The sequence below is a fragment of the Lynx rufus genome, unplaced genomic scaffold (genome assembly GCF_022079265.1).
Source record: "Lynx rufus isolate CCGP_SWC_20201006 ecotype Redwood Valley unplaced genomic scaffold, mLynRuf1.p SCAF_42, whole genome shotgun sequence".
Taxonomy (NCBI): domain Eukaryota; kingdom Metazoa; phylum Chordata; class Mammalia; order Carnivora; family Felidae; genus Lynx; species Lynx rufus.
This window is the reverse complement of record NW_025814859.1, coordinates 265487-278552: the sequence shown is the minus strand read 5'-3', so window position 1 is coordinate 278552 and position 13066 is coordinate 265487. Positions and strand designations below refer to the sequence as shown.

The following is a 13066-nucleotide window of genomic DNA, read 5'->3' as shown; positions in this document are numbered from 1 at the left end:
CTTTTTAAATATTACCTTGAATCTCTTTTGTAATGGAAAATTATTTGCTTTTTTAAAAAATCTCTTTTTTTTAACGTTTATTTATTTATTTATTTAAAAAAAATTTTTTTTTCAACGTTTTTTATTTATTTTTGGGACAGAGAGAGACAGAGCATGAACGGGGGAGGGGCAGAGAGAGAGGGAGACACAGAATCGGAAACAGGCTCCAGGCTCTGAGCCGTCAGCCCAGAGCCCGACGCGGGGCTCGAACTCACGGACCGCGAGATCGTGACCTGGCTGAAGTCGGACGCTTAACCGACTGCGCCACCCAGGCGCCCCACGTTTATTTATTTTTGAGACAGAGAGAGAGAGAGCATGAACAGGGGAGGGTCAGAGAAAGAGGGATACAGAGAATTCGAATCAGGCTCCAGGCTCTGAGCTTGTCAGCACAGAGCCCGACGCAGGGCTCGAACCCACGGACAAAGTCGGACGCTTAACCGACTGAGCCACCCAGGCGCCCCAAAATCTCTTTTTGTTTTTGTTTGTTTATTTGTTTTGTTTTGTTTTTGACATTTCTACTTTCCTCTGTCTTTAGTCTTTATGGAGTAACCAGTATTCTTACCTTCTGGTTTGGCTGTTGTGGAAGTGTAAATATAGACTTCCAGTAGGTCCAGGTAAAGAACACAAAGATGGCATGGTAGAATATGAGGTAGATAACTGAAATTTAAGAGAAAAAATCAGTGTTTACACTATTTTTTGTCCATTCCTAAGAGTTCTGAAAGACATAAAACTAAACAACAAATGTGTTTTGTTTTCCTATTACCAAGTATTTTCTAGTACTCTTATAAAATTTTAATTCTTAACTTTTTCCCATGAAGTGACAGAAACAAGATGTAGTGCCAAATTTTTAATGACACTTTCTGGAAGTTTCATGTTTTAAAAGTTACCATGTGATTCTAAAACTAAAGGGGAAATTTTCTTTATAACAATGTGAGGGAAGTTACCATCGCCACTTATCATTATCTCTGCCACTGTAGGTGCTAAAAGATGATCATGATATTATTCGCACAACACTACAGTTTACAATGCCATTTCATATTATCTCATTTTATTGTTTCAATAACTTTGTGAGATAGGAAGTAGGATAGGGACAGTTGATTAACTATCAGGAGTGGTTGGTTATGCAAAGTGACACAGCTATTATATAATGTATTCAGATCTTAAACACAGGGTTACTGACTGTAAATCACAAATTCTTTTCAGTAGCCTCAAAGAATACACACTTTTTAAAGTAGTATGGATTCATATTTATTGAAGCCAATAATTAGAGACATTTTCTTTTTCAGCACTAGAAAGGAAGGTTCCCCATGACTGCATAATTGCATCTGGTTAGGGTCACATCCTTGGACTAAGACTGGTGGGGGAATAATCTGCAGTCCTAATTTTACATAAAAATACCAATAAACTTAGTATAAAAATCACAGTGAACTTTCACTTACAACATCAACATTGTTAAAGTCATTATGTAAACAGCACTTTCAACTTTGTTAAATAAAACATGACAGTATCTTCAGATTATATAGTTTTGAAATATCAGTTGTATCTTTGTGACAGCTGTAAAAGTGGCTTCCCACTGCTTAATTTTTTATACTCGTTGCCTCCTGGATAGTTCTGATATCAGAAATTTCAGTATTCTTCACAAAGGTCATTCATTATAAGACTGATGGCCAGTTTACTGTTTCATTGTGAGCCTTGCATTGCAAGGACTTAAGAAAGACTCAAGGGAATGATGCCTCAAGACCAAGTTAATACGGGTAAGCCTCTCACACATTTATGACTAAATTGAAAAAGCTGTACTCTGAGCCCAGTGCTCCTTGTCTTGTGTTCAATACCCTTTTTATGTGCTTAATTTGTGTCATTAAGAAATCTCACTTTCAAATTCAAGCAATTTAAAGTAAAACATAAAAGTTCACTGTACACATACATCTACCTTCTACTTCCCCATCCTAAGGCATAATACCCATTTATTATTTGGCATGTATCATTCCAGATCTTCTGATTTTCATGTTTATATAAATCTATGAAGACAACATGCATATGGAATTTTTATAATATTTAAAAAATTTTATTGTATGTCTTTTGAAAAGCAATACATTCACAACATTCAAAATTTGAAGGTATAAAGTGGTACACAGGAAAAATCTCCCCTCTGTCCCTCTCAGCCACCAAGTTTCCCTCCTGAAAGCAACAAATGTCACAATTTCATGACTTCATCCTGTACCCTTTTAGATTTTAAACATATGGGAGTACTGAAACAGGGTGGTTTTCCCCCCCACACAAATAGCAGTATTGGCACTGTTTTGCACAGTTTTGCACTGATTTCTTTTTCATTTTCTCTAAGTTGGAAATAATTCTACTTACTATAACTTGGAAAGAGTGAGCTTCCTCATTCTCCTACAAACAAATGTTGCAGGGGGGGGGGCACCTGGGTGGCTCAGGTCATGATCTCACGGTTCATGGGTTTAAGCCTGGCATCGGGCTCTGCACTGACAGTGTGGGCCCTGCTTGGGATTGTCTCTCTCTCCCCTCCCTCTGCCCCTCCTCCACTCACACCTTCTCTCTCTTAAAAATAAATAAATTAATAAAATAAATAAAATAAATAAATTTAAAATATTGCATTGGTTTTCATTGCATCAGTGTACCACAATTTGACCAAACTGTTTCTTATGAAAAATATTAGTTGTTTCCTTTTTTCTTGCTATTAAAAACAATGTAATGAAAAAACCTTGCCCAAACATAGGCCTTTGGTAGACACTGTCAAGCTGACATTTAAAAAAAAATGAAAAAAAAGCTTTTTTTCCATTGTGGGGGAACCATAGGTCCCACAGAGCCATTCAGGTGATGCTCATGCCAGGGCATTGCAGGGTGGAGCTATGAGGGGGGCAATTGAGAGAAGGGAGCATGGGGATCCTGCTCACACTGAATCCAAGACTTCCTCCCGCCACCTGACCACTGCCTCTTTCCTGCTATTGCCCTGTCCATGAACTCTTCCACACTTGCTTCATGGCTGGGCACTAGAAGCTTCCACATGGCCACTCAGTGGATTGTGGCTCTCCAGGTCCTACGATCAAGTGCTGGGGTGGTACAGTGAACAAGACTGTGGTTAGAAGGGACCTTGGACATCACCTGCTCCAAAACTCATTGCACAGATTCAACTAAGGTACATACAAGGGTCTGTTATACTCTGTCATCTCCCTGGCAGTTTCAGGGCATGGCAGAGAGGATTTCTAAGTTCCATATGTATCACACCACGAACTGGAGGCCTATTCATCTTTACAATAAAAATTCACTTGGGGAAGAGAGAGGGAAGATAGCAGTGCAGTAGGTGGACTCTAAGCTCATCTCATCTCAGGAATACAACTAGATAATTATCAAATTATCATAAAGAGACCAGAAATAGACCTGAAGACTGACAGAACAAGCTCCACAGCTAAAGGGTGAGAAGAAGCCATATCAAAGAAGGTAGGAAGTGGAGAGACATGGTTTAGGGGAGAAAAGGATCATGGGTGCTGTGGAGAGGAGGGAAATGTGGTCACAGAGAAGGGTGATAGAGAGCTTTGAGCACATAGGGGGATTCAAAAGAAGGTTTCCCCAAAAACCATTGGCTTGGAAAATGACATGGGCCTAATTTCATGAGTTCTTGAAACCAGCAGGGCTTAAACCTTGGAGTTTTAAAGGTCAGCAGTCTTGGATGGGATTGAGCCTGGAGGACAGTGTACTGCTCTTGGACAGAAGGCAAAAGCTGGGGGTGGACAGCAGGGAAACAGCAATCTGAAGAACAGTGGGCACACAGTGGGGAGATTATTTACTCTACTCGGAGAACATCCCTGAGATGCAGCATTCAGAGACGCCTCTCCAGGAACAAAAGTCTTGAATGGCGCTCTATCCCTCCTCTTCCCTTCAGCATAAACACAATGCCACCTGCAAGAGGCAGTACAGAACTGGCACTGGCTGCCTAATGTGCTTACACCAAGCCCCATACTGCTGCACTCTTGTGGGACTGCCCTTTGCAGTCATGCTTGCCTCAGGCATGGCAGGCCTTTCTCCAAGAAAACCAGCGCAAATTCCTGCCCACACCACATGTCCTTGCCAGAAAGTTCTGAAGGACCTCAGTTCTGGTGGAAGAGTTGTCAGATTTCATTTCATAAGCAGACCGGAGCACATCTAGTTAAAACTCACCACATTCAGACCAGAGACCAAACACTGCACACACCTGGGCAAGGGGAGCCTCTGCAGACTGGCCTGAAGGAAGTGCAGACAAAACACAACAGCAGAGTACAAGCAGCACACACCAAAGACATTCCTTGAAGCAACAGGCCCTTGGCATTACATGACCTATTCTTCATAAGGCCATTGCTTTCAGGAGCAGGAGACATAACTGGCTTTTCCAACACATAGAAAAAGGCAGAGACATAGACAGACTGCCAAGACAGAAGATTTTCTCCTAAATGAAAGAACAAGATAAGGCCATGGCCAGAGATCTAAATAAAACAGATATAAGTAACATGACTGATGGAGAATTTATTTATTTTTCAATATATGAAATTTATTGTCAAATTGGTTTCCATACAACACCCACTGCTCATCCCAAAAGGTGCCCTCCTCAATACCCATCACCCACCCTCCCCTCCCTCCCACCCCCCATCAACCCTCAGTTTGTTCTCAGCTTTTAACAGTCTCTTATGCTTTGGCTCTCTCCCACACTAACCTCTTCTTTTTTCCTTCCCCTCCCCCACGGGTTTCTGTTAAGTTTCTCAGGATCCACATAAGAGTGAAAACATATGGTATCTGTCTTTCTCTGCATGGCTTATTTCACTTAGCCTAACACTCGTCAGTTCCATCCACGTTGCTACAAAGGGCCATATTTCGTTCTTTCTCATTGCCACGTAGTACTCCACTGTGTATATAAACCACAATTTCTTTATCCATTCATCACTTGATGGACATTTAGGCTCTTTCCACAATTTGGCTATTGTTGAGAGTGTTGCTATAAACATTGGGGTACAAATGCCCCTATGCATCAGTACTCCTGTAACCCTTGGGTAAATTCCTAGCAGTGCTATTGCTGGGTCATAGGGTAGGTCTATTTTTAATTTTATGAGGAACCTCCACACTGTTTTCCAGAGTGGCTGCACCAGTTTGCATTCCCACCAACAGTGCAAGAGGGTTCCCGTTTCTCCACATCCTCTCCAGCATCTATAGTCTCCTGATTTGTTCATTTTGGCCACTCTGACTGGCATGAGGTGATATCTCAGTGTGGTTTTGATTTGTATTTCCCTGATGAGGAGCGACGTTGAGCATCTTTTCATGTGCCTGTTGGCCATCTGGATGTCTTCTTTAGAGAAGTGTCTATTCATGTTTTCTGCCCATTTCTTCACTGGATTATTTGTTTTTCGGGTGTGGAGTTTGGTGAGCTCTTTATAGATTTTGGATACTAACGCTTTGTCCGATATGTCATTTGCAAATATCTTTTCCCATTCCGTTGGTTGCCTTTTAGTTTTGTTGGTTGTTTCCTTTGCTGTGCAGAAGCTTTTAATCTTCATAAGGTCCCAGTAATTCATTTTTGCTTTTAATTCCCTTGCCTTTGGGGATGTGTCGAGGAAGAGATTGCTACGGCTGAGGTCAGAGAGGTCTTTTCCTGCTTTCTCCTCTAGGGTTTTGATGGTTTCCTGTCTCACATTCAGGTCCTTTATCCATTTTGAGTTCATTTTTGTGAATGGTGTGAGAAAGTGGTCTAGTTTCAACCTTCTGCATGTTGCTGTCCAGTTCTCCCAGCACCATTTGTTAAAGGGATTTTTTCGATTGGATGTTCTTTGCTGCTTTGTCAAAGATGAGTTGGCCATACGTTTGTGGGTCTAGTTCTGGGGTTTCTATTCTATTCCAATGGCCTATGTGTCTGTTTTTGTGCCAATACCATGCTGTCTTGATGATTACAGCTTTATAGTAGAGGCTAAAGTCTGGGATTGTGATGCCTCCTGCTTTGGTCTTCTTCTTCAAAATTACTTTGGCTATTCAGGGCCTTTTGTGTTTCCATATGAATTTTAGAATTGCTTGTTCTAGTTTCGAGAAGAATGCTGGTGCAATTTTGATTGGGATTGCATTGAATGTGTAGATAGCTTTGGGTAGTATTGACATTTTGACAATATTTATTCTTCCAATCCATGAGCAGGGAATGTCTTTCCATTTCTTTATATCTTCTTCAATTACCTTCATAAGCTTTCTATAGTTTTCAGCATACAGATCTTTTACATCTTTGGTTAGATATATTCCTAGGTATTTTATGCTTCTTGGTGCAATTGTGAATGGGATCAGTTTCTTTATTTGTCTTTCTGTTGCTTCATTGTTAAAGAATGCAACTGATTTCTGTACATTGATTTTGTATCCTGCAACTTTGCTGAATTCATGTATCAGTTCTAGCAGACTTTTGGTGGAGTCTATCGGTTTTTCCATGTATAATATCATGTGACTGATGGAGAATTTAAAGAAACAACCATAAGAATACTCACTGGGCTTGAGAAAAGAAGACATCAGTGAGACCTGTATCACAGAGATAACAGTTAAAAGAATCAATCAAAGATAAAAAGTACAATAAACGAGATTGGAAACAGGCTTGATGCAATGAAAAGCAAGCTGGAAGAAGCAAAGGGATTAATTAGTAACACAGAACAAAATAATGAAAATAATGAAGCTGAACAAAAGAGAGAAAGAAGATGTATGCAACATGAGATAGACTTAGGGAACTCAGTGACTCCATCAAACATAATAATATTTGTATATGAGTCCCAGAAGAAGAAGAGAGAAAAGGGGGAAGAAAATTTATTTGAGGAAATAATAGCTGAAAATTTCCCTAGTCTGGGGAAAGAAACAGTTATCCAGATCTAGGAGGCAGAGAGAACTCTCATCAAAATCAATGAAAGCAGGCCAACACCAAGACATATAATAATTAAATTTGCAAAACATAGTGATAAAGAAAAAATCTTAAAGTGGTAAGACAAAAGAAGTCCTTAGCTGACAAGGAAAAATCCATAAGGCTAGCTGGAGACATCTTAACAGAAACTTGGTAAGACAGAAGGCAGTGGCATGATATGTTCAAAATGCTGAAGTGGAAAAATCCGCAACCAAGAATACTCTATATAGCATGGCTATCATTCAGATAGAAGCAGAGATAGAGTCTCCCAGAGAAACAAAAACTAAAGGAATCTGTGACCACTAAACTAGCCCTGCAAGAAATATGAAGGGGACTCTTTGAGGGCAAAGGAGAAACCAAAAGTGACAAAGATAAGAAAAGATCAGAGAAATCACCAGAAACAATGACAAAACATGAATAAAGTGATAATAAATACATGCTTACCAATAATTACTTTGTAAATGGACTAAATGCTGAATAAAAATACATAGGGTGTCCGAATGGATAAAAAAAGAAGGCCCATCTATATGCTGTCTACAAGAGACTCATTATAGACCTAAAGACACCTGCAGATTGAAAGTGAGGGGATGGAGAAACATTTATCATGCAAATAGTTGTCAAAAGAAAGCCAGAGTTAGGGAGGGAGGCAAACCATAAGAGACTCTTAAAAACAGAATAAACTGAGTGTTCATGGGGGGTGGGAGGGAGGGAGAAGTGGGTGATGGACATTGAGGAGGGCACCTGTTGGGATGAGCACTGGGTGTTGTATGGAAACCAATTTGACAATAAATTTCATATTAAAAAAACCAAATTATTCCACATTCGTGTAAAAACAGACTGGAAAAAACAGACAAATAAGGGCACTATACCATAATAAAGGATACAATACAAAAAGAAGATCTAACAATTACAAATATTTATGCACCTATAAGGAAGGACCCAAATACATGAAACAATAACAAACATAAAGGAACTAATTGATAACGATGCAAAACTAGTAGGTGGCTTAACATCCCAGTTACATCAATAGATCATCTAAGCAGAAATTCAACAAGAAAACAATGGTTTTCAATGGCACACTGGACCAGGTACTTAACAGTTATATTCAGAACATTCTATTCTAAAACAGTTGAATATACATTCTTTTCAAGGGCACCTGGAACATTCCTCAGAACAGATCACACATTAGGTCACATATCAGGCCTCAATAAATACAAAAAGATTGAAGTCACATCATGTAGCTTTTCTGGCCACAACACTATGAAACTAGAAGTCAATCCCAAGAAAAATGCGGAAAAAACATTAAAACATAGAAGTTAAACAATATCCTACTAAATAATGAATCAATCAACCAGGAAATCAAAGAAGAAATAAAAAAATCATGGAAACAAATGCAAATAAAAATACAATGGTCCAAAACATTTAGGATTGAGCAAAAGTGGTGCTAAAAGGGATGTATATAGCAAAACAGGCTGAATTCAAAAAGCAAGAATAGTCTTAAATAAACAGCCTAACCTTTCATCTAAAGAAGCTAGAAAAAGAACAACAAAGCCTAAAGCCAGCAGAAAGATGGAAATAATAAAGATTAGAGCAGAAATAAATGATCTAAAAAACAATAGAACAGATTGATGAGAGCAGGATCTGGTTCACTGAAAAAAATTCATAAAATTGATAAACCTATAGCTAGACTTATCCAAAAAAGGGGAAAGTAATCAAATAAATAAAGTCACAAATGAGGGACAGGAAAGTACAACCAATACCCCAGAAATAGAAACACTATTTGAACAAATTGGACAACTTGGAAGAAATGGATAAATTCCTAGGAACATATAAACCACCAGAACTGAAAGAAGAAATAGAAATCTTGAACAGACCAATAACCAGGAAAAAAACTGAATAAGTAAGTAAAAACCTCCTGACAAACAGAAGTCCAGGAACAGAGAGCTTCACAGATGAAATCTACCAAACATTTAAAGAAGAGTTATACCTATTCTTCTCAAACCATTTCAAAAAAATAGATGAGGAAGGAAATGTTCCACATTCATTCCATGAGGCCAGCATTATCCTGATACCGAAACCATAAAAAGATACTACAAAAGAAGAGAACTACAGGCCAATATCTCCGATGAACATACATGCAAAATTTGTCAACAAAATACTAGCAAACTGAATAGAACAAGAAATTTAAAAATTACTCACTTCAATCAAGTGGCATTTATTAACAGGAAGCAAGGGTGTACAATATTTACAATCAATGTTTTACACCACATTAATAAAAGAAATGATAAGAATTATATGATCATTTCAATAGATGCTGAAAAGCATTTGACAAAGTACAACATCCATTCATGATAAAAAAAAAAAGTAGGCTTACAGGGAACATTCCTCAATATAATAAAGGCCATCCATGAAAAACTCATAGCTCATATCATACTCAATGGGGAAAAACTGAGAACTATTCCTCTAATTCAGGAACAAGATAGGAATGTCCACTCTCACCACTGTCATTTAACATAGTACCTAAATTACTAGCCACAGCATTCATACAACAAAAAGAAATAAAAGACATACAAATTATCAAGGAAGAAGTCAAACTTCCGCTATTTACAGATAACATGATACTTTATACAGAAAGCCCAGAAGACTCCACCAATAAACTGCTAGAACTGATACATGATTTTAGTAAAGTCTCAGGATACAAACTCAACATATAGAAATCTGATGCATTTCTATACAGCAATAATGAAGCAGCAGAGACATAAATTAAGGAGTCAATCCCACTTACAACTGCACACACACAGAAAAGATACCTAGGAATACACATAACCAAAGAGGCGAAAGACCTGTACTCTGAAAACTAGGAAACACTGACGAATGAAATTGAAGAGGACACAAAGAAATGGCAAGACATTCCATGCTCATGGATTGGAAGAACAAATATTGTTAAATGTCTATGCTACCCAAAGCAATCAACACATTTAATGCAATCTCTATCAAAATACCACCAACATTTTTCACAGAGCAAGAACGAACAAACCCAAAATTTGTGCAGAACCACAAAAGACCCCAAATACTAGAGTAATCTTGAAAAAGACAAACAACCCTGGAGGCATCAAAATTCTGGATTTAAAGTTATATTATAAGGCTGTAGTGATAAAAACATTATGATACTGGTACAAAAAAGACACATAGATCAATGGAAAAGAAGAGGAGACTCATAAATGAAACCACAAATATATGGCCAATTAATCTTTGACAAAGCAGGAATTAAAATTAATGGGCAAATGACAGTTTCTTCAACAAATGGTGCTGGGAATACTGTGGTATGATACTGCAGTATAATATTGCATGCATCATGCAAAAGAATAAAACTGGGTCACTTTCTTACACCATACACAAAAATAAATTCAAAATGGAGGAAAGATCTAAATGTAGACATAAAATCATAAAAATCCTAGAAGAGAACACAGGTAATAACCTCTTTGACATCAGCCATAGCAATTTCTTTCTAGATATATCTCCTGAGGGAAGGGAAATAAAAGCAAAAATAAACTACAGGACTTTATAAAAATAAAAAGCTTCTCCACAGTAAAGGAAAAAACTAAACTAAACAGTACCCTATGGAATGGATTAAGGTATTTGCAAATGATATATCTGATAAAAGATTAGTATCCAAAATATATAAAGATATTATAAGACTCAACACCCCAAAAATGAATAATCCAATTAGAAAATGGGCAGAAAACATGAATGGACATTTTTTTCAAAGAAGAAATACAGATGGCCAACAGATATATGAAAGATGGTCAAATATCACTGATCATCAGGGAAATACAAATCAAAACTACAATGAAATATCACCTCACACATGTCAGAATGGCTAAAATTAACAACATGAGAAACAACTAGTATTGACAATGATGTGGAGAAAGGAGAACCCAGTTGTACAGTTGGTGTGAATGTCAACTCTTGCAGCTACTGTGGAAAATAGTATGGAGGTCCCTCAAAAAGTTAAAAATATAAGTATCCTATGATCCAACAATCACATTACCCCCAAAATACAAAAACACTAATTTACAGGGACACATGTACCATATGTTTATAGCAGCATTATTTACAATGACCAAATTACAGCATCAGCTGAAGTGTCCATCAATTAATGAATGGATAAAGAAGGTGTATATATAATAGAATATTAGCAATAAAAAAGAATGAAATCTTGCCATTTGCAACAACATGGATGGAGCTGTAGAATACTATGCTAAACGAAATAAATCAGTCAAAGGCAAATACCCTATGATTTCACTCATATGTGGAATTTAAGAAACGAAACAAATACACAAAGGGAGAAAAGAGAGAGAGATGCAAATAAAGAAAAAGATTGTTAACTATGGAGAACATGATGGTTAACAGAGGGGAGGTGGGTGGAGGATGGATGAAATAGGGGATGGGGATTAAGGAGTGCAGATGTTGTGATAAGCACAAGGTGCTGTGTGGAAGTGTTGAATCATCATGTTGTACACCTGAAACTACTATTACATTGCATATTAACTAACCAGAATTTAAATAAAAACTTAAATGTTCTTCCTCCAAATTTAAGGTAACATATAGTGTAATAGTGGTTTCAGGAGTAGAACTTAGTGATTAATTACTTACATATAACACATAGTACTCATCATAACAAATGACCTCCTAATACCCATCACCCACTTAGCCCATTCACCACCCACCTCCTTCCACCGACCATCAGTTTGTTCTCTAATGCTAAGAGTCTCTTATAGTTTGCCTCCCCCTTTCTTTTTTTTCCTCTTCCCATATGTTCATCTGTTTTGATACTTGGAGACTGAAGAACATCCTAAATTTGAGACTATTGAGCCACATTTAAAATACCTCAGGCTAATTACTGTTAATTTTTTCTGATGACCTTAAAAGATTTGTCAGTGAGGATGGACTAAATGGCTTATAATTAGAGGACAGCTTAGAGTTTCTGTTCTTAATAAAATTACATTGAGTTTGTTTTTAGAGGTGATAGAGCTTCCTTTTTGAAAATTTAGTATTAAGATTTGGGATATAAACACGTTTTGTTATGTGTATACCATCCTTTCCTTTCCTGAGATTAACTTCTGCAAATCCTTAACCAATTGCAATAATTTGTAGGAAAGAAAATGCCATGAAAACACCTTACGTTTTTTCCTCTTTATTTTCAAAATGCTTTTGGTTGCTTTGGTTAGACATTCTTTGCTGATTTTTTTTTGTACCCAGAACTCATCTGATCATAGCTTTTTCTAAACTTAAAAAAAATTTAAGGCTAGGATCCCATTTTTAATGAACTTAAGTAGCAAAACCACTTTTTTTTCATTCCTTTAGGTAATAGCTATTGCCAAAGTGAAGGAGCAGATACTATTTAATTTTGTTATATAAAGGAGATATGGTTTGCAGACGAATTGTTTTCTTAATAAAGTTGGCATTACAAGGGATATCAGTGTTCACCTGTGCCATCTCTCCAGTTCTAAAATGGTTCTAATCCACTCTAGAATTTTGAAACATGTAATTTGAATCCTTGATAAAATTTACATTTAATTTTATTTTAAGAAACATTGATGAAAAATTGAAAATGATACAAACAATTGGAAAAATATTTCATGCTCATGGATTAGAAGAATTAATATTGTTAAAATTTCTATACTACCCAAAGAAATTTACAAATTCAATGCAATCTTTATCAAAATACCAATAGCATTTTTCACAGAACTAGAACAAATAATCCTAAAATTTGTATGGAAACACACAAGACCCCAAATGCCAAAAGCAATCTTGAGAAAGAAGAACAAATCTGGAAGTACCCCAATTCCAGATGTCAAGTACTCCAGTATTTAAGATATACTACACAGCTGTAATATTCAAAACAGTATGGTATCGGCACAAAAATAGACATATAGATCACTGGAACTGAATAGAGATGCTAGAAACAAACCCACAATTATATGGTCAATCTATGACAAAGACGGCAAGAATATGCAATGAGGAGAGGACAGTCTTTTCATTAAATGTTGCTGGGAGGGGCACCTGGGTGGCTCAATTGGTTAAGCATCCAACTTGATTTTGGCTCAGGTCATGATC

General features: G+C 37.2%; 1 protein-coding gene across 1 annotated transcript in view; it reads right to left on the bottom strand.

Annotated features, from left to right (window-relative positions):
- The window catches only part of ZDHHC15 (zinc finger DHHC-type palmitoyltransferase 15), a 168125-nt gene that overhangs the window by 64152 nt on the left and 90907 nt on the right, over positions 1-13066 (bottom strand). Inside the window, exon 3 of the mRNA XM_047097810.1 lies at positions 602-696. Within this exon, the coding sequence (XP_046953766.1) occupies positions 602-696 (95 nt within the window). The remainder of the gene's footprint in view (positions 1-601; positions 697-13066) is intronic.